The sequence below is a fragment of the Cyprinus carpio genome, chromosome A23, assembly GCF_018340385.1.
Source record: "Cyprinus carpio isolate SPL01 chromosome A23, ASM1834038v1, whole genome shotgun sequence".
Lineage (NCBI taxonomy): Eukaryota > Metazoa > Chordata > Actinopteri > Cypriniformes > Cyprinidae > Cyprinus > Cyprinus carpio.
In genome coordinates this window covers 17,866,169-17,890,072 of record NC_056594.1, presented here as the reverse complement: position 1 = coordinate 17,890,072, position 23,904 = coordinate 17,866,169, and the positions used below count along the sequence as shown (strand labels likewise).

General features: G+C 33.7%; 1 protein-coding gene across 1 annotated transcript in view; it reads left to right on the top strand.

Annotated features, from left to right (window-relative positions):
* LOC109058596 (copine-9-like) overlaps nucleotides 1-23,165 on the top strand; it is a 39,116-nt gene extending 15,951 nt beyond the window's left edge. Inside the window, exons 8-21 of the mRNA XM_042713516.1 lie at nucleotides 7,050-7,113; nucleotides 9,251-9,354; nucleotides 11,017-11,121; nucleotides 11,780-11,821; nucleotides 11,994-12,069; nucleotides 13,332-13,385; nucleotides 13,488-13,549; nucleotides 15,388-15,434; nucleotides 15,601-15,782; nucleotides 16,986-17,113; nucleotides 19,001-19,103; nucleotides 19,206-19,263; nucleotides 19,348-19,421; nucleotides 20,412-23,165. Of these exons, the coding sequence (XP_042569450.1) occupies nucleotides 7,050-7,113; nucleotides 9,251-9,354; nucleotides 11,017-11,121; nucleotides 11,780-11,821; nucleotides 11,994-12,069; nucleotides 13,332-13,385; nucleotides 13,488-13,549; nucleotides 15,388-15,434; nucleotides 15,601-15,782; nucleotides 16,986-17,113; nucleotides 19,001-19,103; nucleotides 19,206-19,263; nucleotides 19,348-19,421; nucleotides 20,412-20,594 (1,282 nt within the window). The 3' untranslated portion in view covers nucleotides 20,595-23,165. The remainder of the gene's footprint in view (nucleotides 1-7,049; nucleotides 7,114-9,250; nucleotides 9,355-11,016; nucleotides 11,122-11,779; nucleotides 11,822-11,993; nucleotides 12,070-13,331; nucleotides 13,386-13,487; nucleotides 13,550-15,387; nucleotides 15,435-15,600; nucleotides 15,783-16,985; nucleotides 17,114-19,000; nucleotides 19,104-19,205; nucleotides 19,264-19,347; nucleotides 19,422-20,411) is intronic.
* The last annotated feature ends 739 nt before the right edge of the window (nucleotides 23,166-23,904 follow it).

Genomic DNA, 23,904 nt, shown 5'->3' with positions numbered 1-23,904 from the left:
TGCAAGATAAGGCCAGGGAGTCCTAAGGACGAGAGATGCCATGGGATGTTCGGAGATGGGGATTTAAGGGTTCCGTGCCATATTCAGGGGCCCTTCGGGCTTGATTTTTCTCCAGCCTCATTTCCACATGTGAGTGTTGTGGATTTGTGGAGAAAATGTGCATGGATAGAAGAGAGGCATATACTGTCAGGCTGAGCAAAATATTTTTAGACAACCTGGTTTCGGTCCAGGAATGTTTGAGATGAGAGAATGTAAAATGCTTTACAATAACAAGACCGGGTGTCAATGTTTCAGCTCGGGATTTTAAGTTGTCACAGAATGCAATCTATTTGGCATGTATGAGTATTGAAAATATTTCAAATCAGCTCCTAAAATACGTTTTGCCACGCAGGTAGGAAAAATTACTCCATCAGAAGGTGGGTAATTTGTCATTGGTCACTGCTGAAAATAAATTACCTAATGTTACGCCCATGTGTTTTTCTACACACTCGATCAATCTATTTCATACATAATTCGTATTTTAACTCTCTACCCCCTGCCACACACACACACACACACACACACACACACACACACACACACACACACACACACACACACACACACAAACTGAGCTTCTAATTAGCTAAAAAGAAAGCATGACATTTTCTGTGAAAATACCCTCAGTGTTGGAGACATTCATCATAGTAGCAGTGCTGTCACAGGTTTACTGAGATGTATGAGGGTGAAGTGTATCCAGATAAACTGCCAAACACACTACAGTCAGTGTTCTGATGCCTATCACACTTAGACACTTATCACTAGCTGAAATGGATTTTCACACTCCATTGCATGGAAAACATTTACATGTTCAGTACACTACAGATGTTTCATAGATTTTTGACACATTAGACACCCGTTCTGAATAAAAATAATATATATATATATATATATATATATATATATATATATAACTAGAATGTATTATCTACTCTACAGATGTTTCATAGATTTTTGACACATTAGACACCCGTTCTGAATAAAAATAATTTAAATAATTAGTAGTATATGCTCTATGAACATACCAATAACTAAGTATTATAAGTCGTGATGTACTGTTTGCACCATAAATGAGACATAAGATATTAAGGCTTGTTGAGGAGAGGTGTGCTATTACTTTTCTAAATGACTTATTTTTGCCTCTTGGACAAAATAGAGAAAAAATCCATTAGAGCTGCATTGAAGAATTGATCTGGGCCATTTTTAGAGACCAGAATATCATAGAGTCTTGCTCTTTTGACTTAACCATAGCAACCATTTAGCAAAACTATTCAAAGCACTGCAAACTGAATTTTACATAGGTAAGCACCATCAAATTCTTGTTAAGTGTATTAATATTAATCAATAAGATAAAAATAATTCATTAGCAATTATTAGTGGTATTAATAATACCAGTTATACTGTTTTTCTTTATAATTGTAATTCATAAATGTAATACTTTTTATTGTTTTAAAAAGTATTAAAAAATAGTTCATGTCAAGTAATACAGTTCATTAACCTTTAAATCTGTAGACTGTTTACATTTATTTGTATAATGTACATATTCTATTTCATATTTTGTTAGAAATACTTGTTATTGATTTTTCAAAAAATATGTAAAATATCTCATAACACAATTTGACCTGGAGATGAGTCTCTGGCTTATTAAGAGTGAACCACAGGCTTAGAACTTAAGCACAGTTCCTGATTCCTGCACCAGATGTGTGTGTGCCAAATCTGTAAGCCAGCAGACCTGTAAACACAGTGTGGCATTTAAAATTCATTATGCATAATCGAGTTAACTCTCACATGATCACTGTCCTTATCTGGATCAGGCACTTCAGATACGGTATGTATTTGCATTTCTCTACAATATTCCTCTCCGACAGACAGTTATCGGCTGCTTAATTGCTCTGATTTGCACCTCTGCAATCTGTGTTTTGAGTGCTGTTGGGAGCAGGGCATTTTTGACAGCTATTAACCTGCATTGACCAAACACTATCTCTCCTACAGTGAGATCAGTTAATGCATGCTCACTAAAATCCCCTCCATCATCGCCTAATTGGCCGGCTTACTCATTCTCTACAGTCTGTTCCCACGGCTGAACCTGCAGCGTACTTCAGCAACACAACATGCTGGTCTCTCGAACTGTATTTTTAGCAGCTTGAGTATTTTAAAATTCATGTAATTCACCTTTATGAGGCCCCATTATACTGATGATGCCATTGTATATACAGAAACAACAATGCTTCGCTGCATGATCTTGCCACATTTACATGCCAGTTGAAGAGCTTTATGACAAATTAAAGCAATAAGCCCCAAGAAGCCATGCAATGAACTGGTTTTATTACCGTTAAGGGCTGTTGTTTTGCATGATACAAAGCAACAACAGCAATATGATAAAACACACAGAAAATACTCGGTAAATAATTAGTGGTATATGCTCTGTGAACAAACCAATAACTTGAAGTATTATAGGTCTTTCTGTACTGTTTGTGTTATAGTGAGACCTTAGATTATTGAGAAGAAGTGCCTGTTAAATGATAAAATTAAGAAAACAATTAAAGTTGCATTAAACGCATAGTTCACCCAAAAATGAAAATTCTGTCACCATTTACTCACTCTCAAATTGTTTGTTTCTTCTGTTGAACACAAACAGTGTAACCATACAGTGACTTTGTTTTCCCATTTATTGACTGACAGCTCTCCTGTCCCCATGTTGAGAGAAATCAGGAGTAAGTGCAGAGGTGTTGTGTGCACTGTATAAACATGAAGGTTACTGCAGTTCTAGACTCAAAATGAATAAAAACAGTGAAAGGCAAACTAATTAAATGTTAAATAACACAAATATACTTTATGTATTTAATCTAGTTTTATTAACCAATATCTTTGCTGCTAACCTTTGTTGATCCAATTCAACCATTCTAATAAGCAAAATGACTTTAGATAAACATGACATTTGTGTTTCATGTTTTTTTTTTATTGAACTTTCTTCTCCTGCATCATATTCTTCATGCAATCCAGAATCCAGACTGAGGCCTTTTCATTTCACTTTTGGTGTGAAAGGGCTTTTACATTTGCTAAAGATATAACTTTTTATATGAAAAACAAACAAGCAAGCCCAGCCCAGATGAGGAAATGTAATGCAAGAGTAGTTACGCATTACATTATGAAAAGGAACTAAGTAATGCAATTAGTTACTTTTATGGGAAGTAATGTAATATTGTAATGTATTACTTTCAAAAGTAACTTTACCCAACACTTTTTAAAACACTGTGGCATTGAGTTCAAAGCATTGTGGTGGTGAGTTCTATATGGGTAAGCTCCATTACATTTTCTGTAGAAAATGTCTTTTTTAAATTAATAATACAAATATTAAATAATGTAATAATTAACAATTAATAATTCACACTATTATGAATAATTATGAATATTAATATTATTATTAATAATACATTTTTTGAATTTACAATTTATCATTTATTGCTATTATTTTATTTATTTTGCTAAAAGTAATATCGTCTTTTTATGCTTGCCAAACAATGTCACTTTGTACATGTATAATGTGAATACAATTGATATGTGGGCACACTACTAATCTGAATAACAAATTTGTACTGGAATGCCATTTTTGTGCTTTTGAAGGATCTCTTGGTGCGTTCGTGACACACATACAGCAGTGCTGGATGTCTTTGTCCTGTAAGAGGGACTCAGCGTCTCAGTTCTAATGCCGCCCAGATTTATCCAGGCTGCCGAGGACTCTGATTAAACATGCAGGGAGAATGTTTTTGGCACAGACACAGTAAAGCGGGGGGGTTTGAAGCTCTCCGATAAAATCTTGAGATGCTTTTGTTCTGTCTGTCAGATATGCTGTGTTAGAGAGGTGACAGCCCAGCTGGAAAAGAGTGTATTCTTCGCCTGTGACCATGAATAGTTTCATAACACAATGTGGTTTAACTGAAAGCGAGGTATTTGAGTGCAATAACTCTAAATCTTCTGGAAATGTTAAATGTCATTCATTAAATGTTATTAATTTATTCCCTCATTCATTTCCCGCCTGTCAATCAGTTTTTTTTTATTATTAATAAATATATAAATATATTTTTTATCTCTCATTCTTTTTCTTTCTGTAGACTCCAGTATTACTTACACTAGTGGCACTTCCTGTTCTTTTGTGTACGGTGGCAGTGATGGAGACCTCATTCGCTGCAGAAGTTGGGATTGAAAACCTCTTCGGCTCACCTTTATAAGTTGTTTCCATAGCAGCAGGAAAGTGAATGCCGAGAGTTAGTGACACTGACAGCTGTCTTGAGTTATACATTCGCTGGTACTGAGTAATGAGAGAGTCTACGGTTATGATGAGCCACGTGTGACCTTGAGCATGGTGAGTTGATGCCTGGGGCAAGACGTGAACTCTTCAGACAAGCTGAACTCTCTCCTTACTTGGTCTTTGTATTTGTACACCAAAAAATCAGTAGCTTTCTTTTTTTGTCCGGTATTGTTCATTCTCTGTTTTAGCTGATATGCTGCATTTGTGATCTTTCTGTGAAGATTTTCCATTTTGAAACTATTTTAGAAATTACTTTCATATTTGTTGTTCAAAAGTAAAATGGATATAGAAGTCTCTTATGCTCACCAAGGCTGCATTTATTTGATCAAAAATACAGTAAAAACTTTAATATAGTGAAATATTATTACAACTTAAATAAACAGTTTTCTATTATAATATATTTTAAGATGCCATTTATTCCTGTGATGCAAAGCTGAATTTTCAGCATCACTACTCTCACATGAACCTTCAGAAATCATTGTAATATAGTTTAAATGAACAGCACAGAAATAGATTTGTTTTGTGACACTGTAAAAGTCTTCACTGTCACTTGATCAGTTAAATGCACCCATGCTTGAATTTTTTAAAAATTAGATTCAAACTAAAATAGATTAGATGGAAATTTATGGAAAATGTCTTATTTCAATACATCGATTAGGGAGACAAAAGGAACCTATTTTGGAGATTGATCCTCGTGGTCATATTTTTAAAAAAAAATTGTTATTTGTTATTGTTATTTCTCCACATTGCACTGTGAAATTTGCAAGAATATAATAATATGCAGCAATGTATTTTTTAAAAACTATTATATAATTACATTCATTACAGCTCAGCCAACTGGAGATAACTTGATAAAACACTTCCCACTGCAAAGAGTCATTTTCAGACTCCATGCCACCTCTAGCTTCTCCATGGCAGATCCGCCTCACTGAATCTTACCTGCATGTCTGGATCTGACATGTGTCTCAGGAGGGGGGAGATGAGAAGCGTGGTGGGACGCTTGCCTGTCTTAGATGTCCTTCAGTCTAAATTCCTATTTGGCATCATTGAGCTTTAACTGGATTTCTAGCCTGCAGGTGGTCAGTAGGTGAGTGTGTGCATACCATTGTGAGTTTATGCACGTATGTGTGTGTGTGTGTATGAATAGATGGAGGGTCAAAGGCTGTACTAAAGTATCAGGCTAACCTGCCACTCAGCTGTTGTGGTGATATTTGTTCCCATGGGAATCCGATTTTATAGCCAATCAAATGTATAAATGGCATGAGACCACTTAGAATGGGGTTTAAAAATGATGAAAGAGAGTCTGTGGCCATGGAGACAGGTCTTTGGAGCTGGAATCAATCACCTCATTTTATAATTTGATGACAAATGTACTAGACTACCCAGACTCCAGTATATGCTATTGGATATGTTTTGTGCATAAGCCCATGTCCACTTAGAGTCTGCTTGAAATCAGAAATTACTCTATTTGACTTCTTAATGGATGTTCCTAGTGTTATTTTGAACGATTCATCAATGCATTTTATAAAAAGAAAAGTTTTTTTCCTTTTCAGCTGATGTCACCAAGCTTTATTTTTCAAAAGTTTGGAATAATTCATATTTTTCATGTTTTGGAAAGGTCTTTTTTGCTCACCAAGGCTATATTTATTTGATCAGAAATACAGTAAAAACATTTATACTCTGAAATGCTATTACAATATAAAATCTGTTTTCTGTTTTAATATATAATGAAATATGATTATTTTTGGGATTGCATTGCTGAATTTTCAGCATTATTACTAGAAATCCTTCTAATATCCTCCTCAGTTATTATCAATTATTATTGGTGCTCAGTTATCAGTGATGGTTCTTATTATCAGTGTTGATAACAGCATTTATTTGAAAAATAAATCTTTTGTAACCTTATAAATGTCTTACTGTCTCTTGATTAATTTAATGTATTATTGCTGAATAAATTATATTAAATAAAATATATTTAAATAATAAACTGTTATTTTTAAATTGTAATAATATTTCACAATATTGCTGTTTTTACTATATTTTTGATCAAATAAATGCAGCCTTGGTGAGCATAAGAGACTTATTTTAAAAACTATTTTAAAAATCGTAATTATTTAAAACTTTTAATCTGCAGTCTACTTTTTTTTTATTATTAAATACCCTCTTTCACTCAGAAATATGTCATTTCATTTTTATTAACTTCCAAAAATCAATGTGTTTAGTGTCTTTCTTTGCATTTATAATGTTCCATCACTTAATTTTTGCTGCTTCCTCTCTTTCACTCAGAATCTCTCTCTTTTCCCTCACACATTCTTTCATCCTCACCCTCAGCCTTTAATCTTTTTTCTAGCTAACCCTCATCACCTTTCCCCCCTCATTCCCTACACTTTCCCTCTTTTGAGGTGAATCATGTTCTTTTCAGCGGTTCGATGTGGGTTATTCAGCGACTGAAGTGGCCCACCATTACTGCTAGTGCAGTCAAATTGTTCTGGAGAAAGCTCTTAGCAGCAAAAAGCGCTTGGGCAACTCTGGAAAAAGCACACAAAAATGAAGTCGTCTTATTTGTCCTGATTTTGAGTGGGCTTGCAGTGTGCTTAAAACTGTGCCAGTCTTCATGAGGGGTTGACTTGAACTCTTGTATTTTAAAACGTTACCCCACATTTTACTGAAAGTTTAAAAGCATTTGTCTATCTTTTCTCAAGGGCATTCCTGGGAAGAAATGCGGGAGCATTATCTTCACAGCAGAGGAACTCAGCAATTGTCGGGTCAGTACAAAACCATCCTCATGCACACACACTTAGTCTGACTACAGTCTTTCATCAAGGCAAATGCCCAAGGCATTGTATTTAAATATCAGAGGTGAAGGTTTTTTAGTGCTTTTTTTTGGTAAGATTAGGCAAAGAGAGACAGAAAAAGGAATGAATATATAGATTTACCCAGTTAATCTCTCTGTAGTCGCTGAAGAGTGAACGAGTGAATCTCATGAAAACTTTCAAGCGCATGTGATATTTTATCATGGGGCAAATTTCCATATCAAAATCTCAAAAAAAAAAAAAAACATTTAGTTTTGGGGAAAGTTTGATTGTAGGGAAGTTTATATTGGCTTTGAGTTTGGATTTTTTTTATTTTTTTTTTTTTTTTATTTTTTATATTTACTGGATTAATTCACATTACTGCTATGCAAAAAAAAAAGTATTTGTTGGAGTTTAATTTACTGTATGTTGATTTAAGGTATTTGTTTTGCATTACAACATTATTTTTTTATAATAATAATCACATTTCCTGCCAAAATTCACTTTATTGCTAATTAATAAATTACAAATAAACAGAATAATAAAAAAAAAAAATGGATGATATAATAATATATTTTATTTGAAATATTAAAGTATTCATACATCATGGAAGTATTTGTAGCTATTTAATTTACTATATGTTGGTTTAAAATAATACAATAAAAATGTTTTACAGAAATGATAATTATCATTTACAATACACACTACAAAGGTTTGGGATCAGATTTTTTTTTTCTTTTTTTGGAAAGAATTTAATACATTTTTTCAGCAACTAAAGTGACAGTGAATACAATATTTTACAAAATATTTTTATTTCAAATGAATGTTTGTTCTTTTGAAGTTTTTGTTCATCAAAGAATCCATTTTTTTGTTATTATGGTTTCTCAAAAATATTAAGCAGCACAACTGTTTCAATATTGATAATACAAAATATTTCTTGAGCACCATTTCTGAAGGATCATGTGACCCTGAAGACTGGAGTAATGATGCTGAAAATACAGCTTTGCATCACAGGAATACATTTCATTTTAAAATAAATTTAAGTACAAAACAATTATTTTAATTTGAAATTATATTTCACAGTATTACTATATTTTTGATTAAATAAATGCAGCCTTGGTGAAACATTAAATTGTACCGACCTCAAACTTTTGAACATTAGTGTACTGTATGTTAATTAATGCAGGGGGTTGGTGTAATAAATGTGCTTAATGGTCCTAAAAATGACATGATGCTCAAAACCTGTTTGAATTTGGGGTGAAATGTGACCTGGACATAATTTTGTGAGATTGCCCACTTACATATAATCCTAAACCCTTGTACATTTACGGCGATCAACGCAAGACTGCAAGATCATGCCATCTTTAGCATTTGGCTCACTATTTTGACCCATCCATGTTAATAACTGTTTTAAATTGTCCATCTCTTTTCATTTCAGTGCCTTGGGCCAGTCCATAAAACCACATAAATATCCTTTCAGATGACAGAAATTATGTATATATATTCAATTTCGTCCCTCTGTGTCCTTGTAATAACATGTAGCTACAGGGAGTTTTTGACAGAAAGCCTTGACAGTTCACCTCAAATACAGCTTCAGTCTCCCCAAGATGGCTGTTTTAAAAGGCAGATCTGTCCAGTGTGACACCCAGACCGTATTCCTTGAGCGCTCCCTAGACATTCTCTCTTTATCAAGATCCAATTAATTCTGTTGCATGTGTGACTTCCCTCCTGGTCTTGAGGGTCTCCCCAGAGATCTGGTATTCTCAAGAGAACAGCACCAATAAATCGCTAAACACTGGAGACCTCCGCTCAGCATTAATATGTATGAACCAATTGCTGTTCTCCTCTAACATGAGTGTGTCCTCTCTGTGGAATTGATTTCTTGTCCTACTATTTTGCCTTTGTTGTGTCCTGAACTCCTGCCCGGGGAGATGTTAACTGAGGCCAGCGATTAAAATGCATTGTTTGATATAATATTTCCAGTATTGAAGACTCTGTGTCAGGGGTGCATGTGTTTTGTTTGCTTGTTTGTGCAACTTGTTTGTTTTTTGGTAGCTATAGGAATATTGTATTCCCATCTATCCCAAAGTAATCAAGAGTTTTATAACAGGACATTGCAACCATGCAACTCTGTGCTAACAAGTTGGATAAGAAGGATTTCTTTGGGAAGTCTGATCCCTTCCTGGTGTTTTACCGCAGCAATGAAGACGGCACGTGAGTACGAGCAGCTAAAGGAGTATTTATTGTGCTTCCTGTTTTTAATAAACATTGTCTTAAAGTAATAGTTCACCCAAAATTGACAATAATTCACACCCAGGCCATTCAAGATGTAGATTACATTGTTTCTTCATTGGAAAAGATTTGGAGATGTTAAGCACTCATCATTTGATAACCATTGGATCATTTGCAGTTAATGTGTGCCATCAGAATGAGAGTCTAAATAGCTGATAAATCCACAAGTAATTCACATGACTCCAGCCCATCAGTTAATGTACTTTGAAGTGAAAATCTGCATGTTTATAAGAAATAAATCCATCATTAAACTACCACTTCTGGGTCCTTAATACATAATAATGCTTCATACAGTGAAAAAGTTGTATCAAAATTCACCAGCATATTTGTTTAGAACTGCTTTAGGCTGTTTTTGCTCATATTTTGCTAGTTTTTGCTGTTTTTCTTCATAATCTCTCCTGATTCAGACGAGATTACTTTTTCACTGGAAAAACAATATTGTAGATAGATGACTCATATTTTAGGCAGAAGCAATGGTTTACAGTTAAAAACATCTTGATGGATTTGTTTCTTACAAACACACATTTTTTTTCACTTAACAATATGTTAATTGATGGACTGGAGTGGTGTGGATTACATGTGGATTATTGTGATGTTTTTATCAGCTGATTGGACTCTCATTCTGATGGCACCCATTCACTGCAGAGGATCCATTGGTGTGCAAGTCATGTAATGGTAAATTTCTCCAAATCTATTTTGATGAAGAAACAAACTCATCTACATCTTGGACGGCCTTAGGGTGAGTACATTGTCAGCAATTTTTCATTGTTTGGTGAACTGTTCCTTTAAAAACATGCCTTAACCAGGCATGATGCAACATGGGCTTTTGTCAGGTAACTTTAATTAATATACATATATTTTTTTAAGTAAAAAAAGATGAGCCTGACTACTACATTAAATTACACTAACAAATGTAATTTTTAGGGTTAGATCAGGTACAAATAGCCTTACAGGTAGAAGAAGATACTTTAATATACATTGGTGTGTCCAGACAACATTAGGCCCCATTGGCTTTCATTGTAAATTCATTTCTTTGTAAATAAGTAACTGATGACTAAATTTTCAGAATTTTGAAACAAACATTTTTATGGTGTATTTCCCTTTTTCCAGATTTTTCTCTCCTCACTGATTGTTAAATCATATTTGAAGCAAAAAAAAATCACAATCAGTCAGAATATATTTTGGGTTTAATATACAGCTATGCTTACTGTTAAACAGAAATCAAACAACCAACAAAATGTCCTGCTTTGTGTTGACATGGTTGAACCCTTTTTTATTACTTTGTGCTTGGTTAGGACATGGCATTAGCTAAATATGTCTAGACTGAACATAAACCCCATAAAACACAAAATTACCCAAAAGTGTTAGCTCACTTGACTGATAACAGAGTGTTATGGTAGTGCTGTGAAACCCAAGAGCCTCGTCATGCTCACCATGAGCTGCTCTTGATGATGACCACTTTTATTGATGTTACGCTGTGTTTCATTGGTAGTCGTTTTCAAATGTATTCCTTTAAAGAAAACCGTACAGGTGTCATAACAAGCCTTTAAGTAAGATTTCCTTTTTGATTTGGCTCTTTTGTAGGTTCACTATCTGTCACAAAACAGAGGTGATAAAGAATACTTTGAACCCTGTGTGGCAGCCCTTCACCATCCCAGTGCGAGCTCTCTGTAACGGAGACTATGACAGGTGAGGTGCTTAAAAACCTTACAAAGAGTATAACCCTGCTGCATGGCTACGTAATGTTAAAAGGTTATTTCAACCAAAAATTAAAATTAGCCCATAAATTATTCGCCTTCAAGGCATTCTAGGTGGATATTACTTTCTTCTTTTATACGAATCCAGTTGGAGTTATATTAAAAATTGTCTTAGATCTTTCTGACAGAAAGACAAAAAAAAAAAAAACTTTAACCCCTGTGTATGATATGAGTAAAGATACAGTATTGATTTTATGCGTTAGATTCTTGGGTGCATTCTGAGAACCAGCACATTTGTATTTATGTCCCCAACATTTAAATTATCTTTGACTTTTTGAAAGGATTTTTTTCTTGCACCTTTAAAGTATCCCTCAGACTTGTGTACAGACTTGTGATCTCTGAGGTGTTTAAACGAGACGCCGCTGGTGCCGTGAGCTGTGAAAACGGGCAGCTGTGTCACTGTGGCAGTCGGAATAATCCCAGCAGTCAGCTGGAGTGAGGCAGCGGCCGGTGCTGGTGTTATTTTGGACCGGCTCTGTGGACTCACCAGGCTGCTGTCATAGTCTAACCTTTTGAGAAAATTCAGGCTGTCTGCACTTCATTTTCGATATTGACTTGCTGTGTGTTTGATTTGTTTGTAATCTCTCCAGAACAGTGAAGGTTGATGTTTATGACTGGGACAGAGATGGAAGGTACGCTGTTTTTCATAGCTTGTGTTACCCCTTGTAGGTAGTAAATATTGTGTTTATGAATACATAAATTATCCTGCATAACAAGAATAACTCAAGTAATTTCTTCTCAGCATGCTCGTGCAATGTTCATTAAATATTCCTCGCTCAAGTAAACGCTTTCATTTTTCTTCAGTCATGACTTCATCGGAGAGTTTACGACCAGCTACAGAGAGCTGTCTCGCGGACAGAGCCAATTCAATGTTTATGAGGTAAAAAACATTTTGTATGAATACATTTTCAACACTTGAGCACTTTTAGAGTTATTTTGATGTGTTTAAAAACACTTGCCATGCACAGGGTAAAAATTTGACTTGCAAATGTTAAAAAGTGAAAATGGTTTCAAAAACATATAACTGTTTTTTGTATGTAATAGTTTATATAGAATATATAAAAATGTGGGACACAGCTAAATATTGTGCTTTAGTATTGTGTGTAATTGTTTGTGTATAGTATATAAAAATGTTGGTAGTTGTTAATTTACTTACTAAGTTGATTGATTACATTGAAAGTTGCAAACATTTTTTACGTATTACAAGTTTTCAAAAATGTATGTTTAAATATGTAAATGAGGCATTATTTAACGAAATATGCACTAATTTGCATACATTTCTAGTACAAAAATCTGAACACAGGATGAAGTCAGTTTCAAAATTCTTGTTTAATTTTTTTGACATATTAGAGTCAAATGTTTTTACAGAAGGAATTCTGGCTATCTCTTTTTGTCACTCCATAATTCAGAAAATACTTTGAACAGCTAGAAAACAATATATTTTCACAATTTTTGGGGGAATAAAATGTTGTATATAATCAAGAAAATTATATATGAACAAATCCCTCTGTAAAAACCTTCAGAATATAGACAGGAATAAAAATGTAAAGTTTGGTGTGTGTAAGTGCCACTGAAGTGGAGATTTATGGCGTTGGAGAAAAAACTCATTTTGAGAAAATGGCCTTTAAAAATATGTATTGTAATTGAAATCTATTGACACAAATAGATAAAGTGCTATAAAAGAAACACTTAACAGTGTCTTTTGGATGTTTTCTTTCCATAAGTCTGAAAAAACACTTTATGAAAAGCCAAAAAGCCCAAAATCTAAATATTAACAGTTGCATGAAAAAACTCTGCTTTTGCCTGCAGTGTCTCCCCTACTACAGTGATTTGAATATAAATTCAACAGTTTATCCAAATTATGTCATTGTTTTCTGATTTTCATTGTTAGATACAACAGAGAAAGTGATAGACATCTAGCTACTTTTCATGCAATGATAATTTTTAACTGATTTAAATAAACAAATTAATAAATAAAACCTGTGCTTCTAATTCCATTTTAACAACATGAGCCATATTCATGAAGTGCCAAAAATGTTTCATGAATCATAAGAGAGAAAAAAGAAAACATATGAGGACACTTCAGTAATATGTCATATTCCTTTCAGCTATGTTTGATGGGTGTCTTTTTGTTTCTATCAGGTTCTGAATCCTAAGAAGAAAGGCAGGAAAAAGAAATACGTCAACTCTGGCACGGTATGTGTGAATGGATTACCTGTCAAGCGCTCTCCTCTACTGATTTATTTTCATAATGACTTCCATTATCTCTCCTCTCTCTCTGTCTTTCACTCTCTCTAGGTAACACTTTTGTCCTTCAAAGTGGAATCGGAGTACACATTTGTGGACTTCATTCGAGGCGGGTGAGTGCCCCTTAAAAGGCATTGGATATATTAGGCTGGAGGAAGATGCAGATTTACTGGTTAGAGAGCAGCTGGATTAGGCATGCATGTAAACCATTTGTGGAATTATGGTTAGTCTGAATATCTTGTGTTCAAGACAATACCAATAAATCAGAGTGGATCTTAATGTCACTGAGCCTTAAGGGCAGTTCACCTACCATTCATTTTTACAGGCATTATCAGCATGTGTGTGGAATACTGACACATAGAATAGAATAAAAATGAAGTATAGGAGATGTTTTTTATGACAACCTAGTTATGGTTATGTGCTTCAAGGATAAACCCAGTAATTATCAAATAGTTTGATTGGTCATATAAAAATTAGGGCTGTCAAAATGATGTATTAATATAATGTGATAGTTTTAAAAAATTGTCACTTACATAAATTCCATAACTGGAGCCATGCAAGCTTCATGTTTTTGAAAGTCAACAAAAAACCTGGCTCCCCAAACCATGCTTAATAAGAGCAGGCAGTAAAGATGAGTAAGAAGCACATTTAATCAATTTACAGCCTGATAAAAAAAATAATTTAAAAAAGTCTTAAGCAAACATCACATACTCATTTCCAGACAATTCAAGATTCAAGGCAATGATTCAGTAAACAAGTACAGAATATCATACCATATGCTTGCCATTTAATTACAGCTAGACTTTTAATTATGCATTGACTTGATAAAAACATATGCTTGCATATTTTAACACACAAAAAAGATTATATATTTATTGATTGATTGATTGATTCAACATGTGCAGGTTAGAAGCATTTTGCTTCTAACTTCAAAAATGCTTCAATATGCTCTGAAGTTTGAATTCAACTAGCATAATTTACTAGTGCACTTTGATTAGCAATATAAATATGCGTTTATAGTTAATTTAAGCATTTATGTATATGCATTTATATTTTTTTTGTTTTGTCTATTATAAATTTGCAGTGGCATTCAAAAGCTCCACGTTGAAAATCAATTGAATTTAAACCTGGAAATAAACCAAGTATTAGTATTTTGAACATTTAACAAAGAAATTTTGATACAAATGGGTTGGAGATATCTGGACTATAATATTTAGACTCTGAACTATTTCTAGGTTTCTAATCAAATTTGTGACATTGAGTATGCAAAAGCCTTTGTACTAAAGGTCAGGTGTCTTGCTATCTTAGTTGTACGAATAATATGGATCAGGTTTTGTTCATGACAACTCAAGTTCCGCTGTCACTAAAACAAAAGGGAGACAAAATTAATACTAAGATTTTCTGAAGCTGATCAGTTAGGTTTTTGCTAACATGCTAATAATATTTGTAATGTGATCAATCAATCAATCAATCAATAAGAAGCATTTGGAATAAGAAGCAATCAGAAGTTTGGAGTCTGTAAGATAATTTTTTTTTTTCATGTTTTTGAAAAAGTTCCTTATGCTTCTGAAGGCTGCTGTAATTTGATCAGTTTTAACATTTTCTGTATTAAAATGGAACTTATTCCTGTGCGGACAAAGCTAAATTTTCAGCAGCCATTACTCCAGTCTTCAGTTTCACATAAGCCTTTTCTTCTTATTATTAATGGTAAAAACAGTTGTGCTACTTAATATTTTTGTGGAAACCATTATAATTATTTCAAGATTCTTTGATGAACAGAATGTTCAAAAGAACCACATTTTTTAAAATAGAAATGTTCCAATTTTTTTGTAATATTTTGTAATTTCTTTTGTAACATAATAAATGTCTTAACTTTCACTTTTAATCAATTGAATGAGCCTTGTTGAATAGAAATCTTAATTTCTTAAAAAACTTTCAATGTTTAAAACAGAACACAGCTGAACTTCACTGTAGCCATAGACTTCACCGCCTCTAATGGTAAGACCATCTTCATTCACTGAAATACAACAACACAGGCAATTGTGTTTGTGTGGCATGCGATTGTCTCATGTCTGTTTTAGATTTAGAGCTCGGGGCTGATGTAAGTGACCATGATGTCTTTGCACTTTTGTCTAAACTTGAATTGATTGATATCTGAATGCAGGAAACCCATCACAGCCGACATCGCTCCACTACATGAACCCGTATCAGCTGAATGCTTATGCCATGGCCCTTAAAGCCGTGGGGGAAATCGTCCAGGATTATGACAGTGACAAACTCTTCCCTGCCTACGGCTTTGGAGCTAAACTCCCTCCTGATGGCAAGATCTCTCATGCTTTTCCCCTGGTGAGTAACAGCATGAAAACATCATTAACCCTGTAAAGCCTGACATATGAAATAATAGTTAGAAAAATCTTTTGAACCTTTAAACTAAGTATAAAAACTTAAAAAAGAAAGTTTGCATGTGTGCTTTTTGTTGAATATAACGTTATTGATAATGATATATCAGGCTTTTATTGCTCATATAGTATGATATAGGAGAATATTGAGCTCATACCTGAGGAGAAAAGAAACATACATTTTATTTAGAGGCCCAAACTGTGCAAAAATATGCAATTTAGTGTAATTGCTGATATTTATTTAGCCAGAAAGTAAGATCAAATTCCAATAGCTGGTACTGTAAATTAATGAGAGCATTATAACGGTAATATTCCAATAATATGTCTTATAAGATTATGTTTAAATGCTTTGTTTTATGATCCAACTCTGTAGTTTTTATTGTGGGGGTAAAATAAATGCAAATTATGCAATTACGACTGATAGATGTACAAATAAATGTTCCTCAAAAGCTTGATTTATCATATTTGATACTCACATTTTAACATTATTTAAGAAAAATTATTAATGAATAATCAAGTAAACCTAAGTTGCTTTAGTCCAGTAAGTGTTCACCTTGAAATATCTCTAACAATTTAAAACGTTTTGGTCATGTTTTGATAATTTAAAGGAAATTTGTGTATCAAATATCATACAGTAGGGTTAAAAAAAACAGACAATTACATTACAGTATACTTGGGCGGTTAAAAGTATTTGCAAAAATGCAAAGTCTGTCATCATTTACTCACTATGTCATTCCAAACCTGTATGACTTTTAATTTCTTACTAAATTTTTTATGAATCTTTTTTTCTAAAATGGACAACATTGGACCCTGTTGACTTTCAATGTATAAACAAGAACAGTTAAAATAACTTATTTTTTGTTCCACAGAATAAAGTAAGGTTTGGAACAAGTTTGGAATTACAAACAATGACAGAATTTTTATTTTTTGGGTGAACTATCCCTTTAAAACACAAACCACACAGAGTTATATTCATTATTAAAGCTAAACTATGCTGTCATGCATTTTTAGCTTGGAACATAGCATATAGCGATATAAAATATGCCTCAGTCCAGTATGAATAAGTCAGAAATGACTGATGTTATTCCTAATGTGTTATAAATGAACTTGTGGCAATCTTCTGGAATGCATGTGTATCTTGACCTCGTAGAACTCCGACTGTGAGAATGCAAACTGTGTCGGCATTGAAGGCGTGCTGGAGGCGTACTATGACTGTCTCCGGAAAGTGCAGCTCTACGGCCCCACCAACTTTGCCCCTGTCATCAACCAGGTGGCACAGTAAGCTAAACAGTTCTCCTGCAATTGACACAAGGTTGAGCTCTCTCTCTGTCCCGTTGCTCTGATCTTTTTTCTGTCTCCGCTGCGAGCTGAACTCATTCCTGTCACTATCCACTTGTTATTCACTCTAAAGCCTGTCCACTCTCCGCACAAATGCACTTTCACGCACACGCGCTCCAAAGACTCCTCCAGAATCCTGCGCTTGACTAACACTTCACTCAGTGTACCTGCTGCTCAGATGCAGTCGAGGTCTGATGTTTACCACGCAGGAAAATAAAAAACTTTTTAAAAGGACGTATCATGGAAAACAGGATTTTTCTTGTTTGTTTGAAATACATGATTTTAATGGACTACTATGTAGATAGAGCTCATAACACAAAGCGCCCTCTCCAGTCTAATAATTTACTGAAACTGAGCTGCAAAAATGGGTCATTAGAAATCAGCATGGTTGTAAAATGAAGCCATGAGCACATTAACATTTGAAATTTAAATATCATGGCATGAATGAGAGTTTGAACTACTTAAAATATGAAGAGGTTAGCCAGTCACAAGAGAGGCTATTTTCATGTGTTAAGTGTTAAAATTATAGTAGCAAAAACAACCAATGCCGGGTTTAAGGGTTTAGTGCAAGAAAGTTAGGGGAAAATGTTTTAGTTAAATAGAATATTTAACAAAAATAATTCAGATTTTAATCAGAATTTATGTATTTATTTATTTATAAAAAAGCTACAAAAGTAGGGATGCACAGATATACAATGAAGGAATAAAATTAGTTACTTCGAAACGATTTTCACTCAAATTGCTCGTAAATTTCACAATTAATTACAACAAAAAGGCAAGTAACACACTGAATAAATGCTTAATAATAAATAATTACTTACATTTTTTAAGTATAAAGACATTAATATTAAAATAATATTTTCTGAAAACATAAAATAATATTTTCTTTTTCTTGTTTTATTTTCAGTTTATAACTTGTTTTACAGTGTTGATTAAAGATTATATAATAATAATAATAAATTATTACATTTAAAATACATAATGTTATTAATTAATTGATATTCATGCTAAAATTAAATTTCATGAGAAAATTAATAAAAACATGGATAGCTAGCCCTCTTTAAATTTGGCTCAGAAGAAGAATGTAGGGTTTGAATTGAAAAATTAATCTCTGATCTGCTTCAAATATCACGTATATCGTGCACCGCTCGTCACACAACATGACAAAACATCCAAACCTTGTACACATATGTGAAGAGGCTTTTAATTGCCCTTGTCAGTTTCAAGGCTTCTTCAAATCCAGCTAAATCTCTCAATCTGAAGAAAATCAAACTCCCAGAACTGCAAAGCTGCTTTAAGAGGCTGATATTGATCGGCTGCTGCTGAAGTGGTCAACTTTTTAGAGTTGGTACGAGTCTCCTCTCTCAGCTCGCCGCTTCTTACGTGCCATGACTGAGACAATATCTGGAGGTGGTTATTAGGGTCGATGGACTGGAAGGAACAGACAGATTTAATAATGAAAGTTCAGAAAAAGGCTTAGATAGAATAACAAGTATTTTACCAGGTATTTCTAGTGATATGCTGGAACATAAAATCATCATCTCCAAATTATTAGCAGTGCTTGTTAAGTCATATAGTGACCAAACCCTTAACTCTAGTAAGTGTTCTTTTTTTTTTTCTGTAACCCAAAGCCATTTCTAGGCATTAGAATATCTGTTTGCACTTTGGCCAGTTAGAAATCATCCATAATAATATAGCAGCTGCTTAGAAATGTACTAGTTTTAGTGCAACTACACATACTGAATCATTTATAGTTTCTGAGAAGTAATGTTCTTGTTTTGCTTAAATATAGAGGCTTTTAACTCTAAGTGTACTGTAAATCCTCAGGTGTGCGTCAGAGGTGACAGATGGCTCTCAGTACTTCGTGCTGCTGATCATCACAGATGGTGTCATTTCCGACATGGTACAGACTAGAGAAGCTGTGGTCACCGTGAGTCAGTTTTGCTTGTTAGACTTTCACAATGTTCTGTAAATACAATAATCTTTTTAGCAGGGCACCGATCACATATTGTCGCCCCTTCCCTGTTTACAGGCGGCATCTCTGCCCATGTCAGTCATAATTGTAGGAGTTGGCCCTGCTGAATTTGATGGTGAGATTATGGCACTTCAAAAAGAGATGCTTTCAAAACAAGAATAAGATATGTGATGTAACTGTTCTCTTGGTAATGTAACAGCAATGGAAGAGCTGGATGGAGATGAGGTCAGGGTGTCCTCCAGGGGACGTGCTGCTGAGAGAGACATCGTCCAGGTACATAATGTTATCCATCTTTATGTGGTAATTTTGGTCTTTTTTCCTTTGTATGTAATATTATTTAATATTTAGAATTATTAATATTATATTAAATAATTATTTGTTAAATCATTTTTCTATATTCTATATTCATATTTTCTAAAAGCAATTTTTTTTACTGCTTTTGTCTATTTGATTCATTTTTTAGTTAAATCAAAAACCATTTTTAAGTTTCAATACTGATTTTTTTTTTTTTTTAAGCTTCAGAATCCTTGTAAATCCAGCTGCTTGTAAATCCTTTACATATGAAAACGTACGTACAGTCTGTGAGTCAGAACAGCCGGCATTGTAGTCTTCTCTCCCAGGATCAGGAAACAATCCTCCATAAAAGGGGGCATGTTAGAACGAGCCGTTTCAGGGGGGCGTGGACGAGTCTTAACTTTTATAAATAATATTTCTTTGGGTTTGAGACTTTAGTCTTTTCAACTATAGGGATCTTATCTATTCATGAACAGCTTGTAACACTCCAAAGAGAAAGGAAAATTTTAAATCGCGTCATATGACCCCTTTAAGTTTGAATACTGAAAAAAAAAAAAAAAAAAAAAAAGACCCCTTTTTATCCCCTGGATAAATGTAATATGATCAGTTTAGCTGTTCAACTAAATAATTACAATTAGTGGTTTTGCCAAAATAAATAAGGTACACTTTGGTATCCAATGACTTTTTAAAGCTTTAGAGACAAATTAATTTCTTTATGTGAATACTACTAATAGATATGTTACATTACTATTGTCCCACATAATTTTTTTTATAATTATTAAATATTTAAAATTATTAATATTATATTAAATAATATTTTTTCTTTTATATAGTTTTATAATTTTTATATTTTATATGTATATAATTATCATAATATTCAAATATTTATTTTCTTTAACCACTTACCTTACTTTTTTTTTTGTGCAATTAAAAAGCTGTTCTTCATCTAATTTATCTCTGTATTTCTAGTTTGTGCCATTCCGGGACTACATTGACCGATCCGGGAACCAGGTGCTCAGCATGGCCCGCCTGGCCAAGGATGTTCTGGCTGAGATACCTGACCAGCTGCTGTCATTCATGAAGAGCAGAGGCATTGAACCCAGACCAGCCCTCTCCCCCTCTCCCACACCACAGATAAACGTCCACCTCTGATCCTAAAGCAGTATTTTATTCTCAAACACAGCTATATGTTCACATCTGAAATCCCTGGGTCCGTCACTGGGGATGCACATTTTTACTTTCCACATCGGTTAGCAGTAGCACATAATGTAGTTACAATAATAATCAACTGAAATCAGGAACACGTTAATGTAAGTGTGTGGTGATAATCTTTATAATCAGCCAGTGATCAATCAAAAACACAACAGTTTGTGCTGGCCTTCGAATGGAAGATGTGGGAGTATAAAGAGGGTAAATTTACTGAAAAGAAATGTCTAGGTCATATTTCCCCCACTAATCTAAAGGTGAGAAAAACAATAAAATAAAATTGTACATAAAATACAATTTACATTAATTAAAATTTAATCCCATATACAGTTAATGGAAATGTATTGCATTGGGACGTTATATTTACATACATAATTACTGAATATTTAGAATTACTAATATTACATGAAATAATTATTTATATTACATACTTTTTATTTTTTCACCACTTATTTTACATTTTTAGTGAAATCAAAATGCCCTGATTAAATTAAATATGATATTTCATATTTTTAATATTTATATATATTTTTTTTCTCCTTTGTTTTTGTTTACAGCTTTTTTTAAATTGTTTTAATTGTTTTTAACTAAATAATTAATTAACTTTAGAGACACTCTAGACTGCCTATATTTTGTGTTGAAATATCATCTGGACATTTCTTACTGAAATTTCCCCAGGAACGTGAGAGTCTGTTTTCTCACACCCAGCAGAGACAGACAGAGGCTGTGCTGTACGCTGAAATACCCAACCACGCATGCACAGGTCACCTTTAACATCATCATCTTTATATATTTCATGTCGTTTCATAGGCCAATATAATTTTTCATTTTTTCACTGGCTGAATTAGTTGCGCCTGCACACTCTTGAGTGTGTAAATATTTTCTAATTTGTGCCCGATTTTGAAAGGAGCTAATAAGTAGCTACATGTGGCAGAAAAACAGATGCCTGTGCGGGAACACCGACGCACCCGGAGTCTTCCGCACAACTCGAGTGGATGCAGCTAATTACCTGCAGAAACAGAGGTGCCAATCAGTGCAATTCAACCAGAGAGAGGAAGATTGAGGGAGGAAATATCCAGAGTGCAATCAGCAGAGGTTAATGGGCACAGGAGATAAGCAGACGAATGGTGTGACAAAGATAAATCAGGTGATCAGCTGAACTACATGAAATGAGGGGGATTTTTTTAAATGCAGGGACAAAGGTGGATTTTACAGGTGAATCTCATGGAGAAACGTCTGGGTCATATTTTACCCCAAATCAAAAAAGGACCTTTAAGATGTCATGCATTGTGACATTTTTATGATATTTCTTCCTCTTTTCCTCATTCTCATAACTATAAATTCTCAATACTGTTAAATTACCAGACCCATTTTTTTTTAAAGTCATCCTAAATTCAGAATGCTATCTTTATATACACTTGCAATTGCACTTTAAAAATATACTTTATAATTTAAATTAGGTATGCACTATACTGTATATTGGTACCTTATTTGTTATTGGTTAAGGTTGAATATTTTTTTTTTTTTGCATTTCAGTTACCTTTGGTTTTTCTAATGCTCACCTAAAGTTTATATTTAAAAACAGTAATTTAAACACTAATATGTCTGTCTTCAGCGAATATCTAATTAAATATCTATTTTTCAGACTGTACATTATAAGAGTTTACGATGTTGTGATGCCTAAATTCACTTGTAGCATTTACAATATTTTATTTTTATTAAGTATTTTTAATGCATTTAGACAAAATATTTTAGAATTTTAGTATCAATATCGGTTTAATATATAAGTTATCGGTTATAACATGAAAATGTTTAAATAGTAAAAAAAAAATATAGTTAACATCAGTGCATAGCTAATTAAAAAAAGTGTGTATTGAAATTAATATGCTCCTAAATGGTAGAAAATAATGTCACAATGCAAAAAACTCAATTGTCCTAAAAATAGGCTTGTTTTTCCCCACCTTTTGAATTACAGTAGGGATGACACATGACCTGGACATTTCTTGACTTTTTTTTCATGGGGTTCACCCTTGCGTACACTGCCATGTTGCAAATTTCATTCCAAAAATGAATGTAGACTCACTGAATGTTTGCAGAGATTGGAACATTCCAGTAGAATCTTTGATTTTTCCATTGTTTCATTTTGCTGTACATAATGAATAGTGCAATAACCTTCGACATGCATTACTGCATCTCACCACAATTTATGGCTGTATTTCCATCACAACCCTTGTTGCTGTGATCAAAATATTGCTCAGATACTTTCCTGTTGAATACTGTTTTCTCCATATTTATATATACTATAATCTGTCGGAAATGTTCTAAATGTTGCTCAACTGTAGATTTGAATGATATTTGTTTCATAGTTAAGACAGATATAGTAAACAGCTGCTTGTGCCAAAGTGCTACCATGTAAAACATTCCTGCCAAGGTTGTGTATCGATATGTGTGAGGAAAAAATCTTCCTTTTATATCTCTTTGTCGTGTTTTTAATAAAGCATGAACGTCTTGTGTTGACTTCTGAGGAATTTACCATGCTTATTCACAGGATGGTGTGCGTTTGTGAATCTTTTCAATCTCCGTTCATTGTAATTGCATGAAAAAGAGGACCTAGGACGTTCTCCGGAATTTCTCATTTTGTTTTTCCGTCAAGAAATAACGTCATGCAAGTTTTGGTATGACATGAGGGTGAGTAAATCATGAAAATTTTATTTCTTTTAGTGATCCAACACTTGAACGTGTTTCCAACCCACATGCTTTGCTTATGTGCTGATTGTTTAGTTGAATAGTAGTAAAATTTGCGACCAACCATAATTACCAATCCTGATGACAACTATTCGAGAAGAGCTACTGAATAGCTATTGAAGTCAATATGTTAGATTCTGTTTACCATCTGTTCATGTTTTGGAATTCTATTGCAGCTCTTTGGCTCTTGACTGGCACCTGGTGGTGAATATCTAACTGTTTATTCCCTCCAGTTGCTTGTGTGTGTAGGAAGGGATGGATGTGTCAGTAAGCAGAGGTAAAAGTTGAGAAGATACAAGTTGTACTCTGAGAATATAACAAAGCAGTTGTACTAAAGCAAGTAATGGATAATGCACTGCTAGATTTTAATGCACGACCTAGAGGCCGAGTGTACCATAGTCATATTCCAGCATTGACAAGTTAGAGCTGTTGATTTTGTTTGCAGCGCAATATTTGACCGGAAAGGTAAAAATGGTTAGCTCTAGCATTCAGACACAGAGATGAAGTAGTG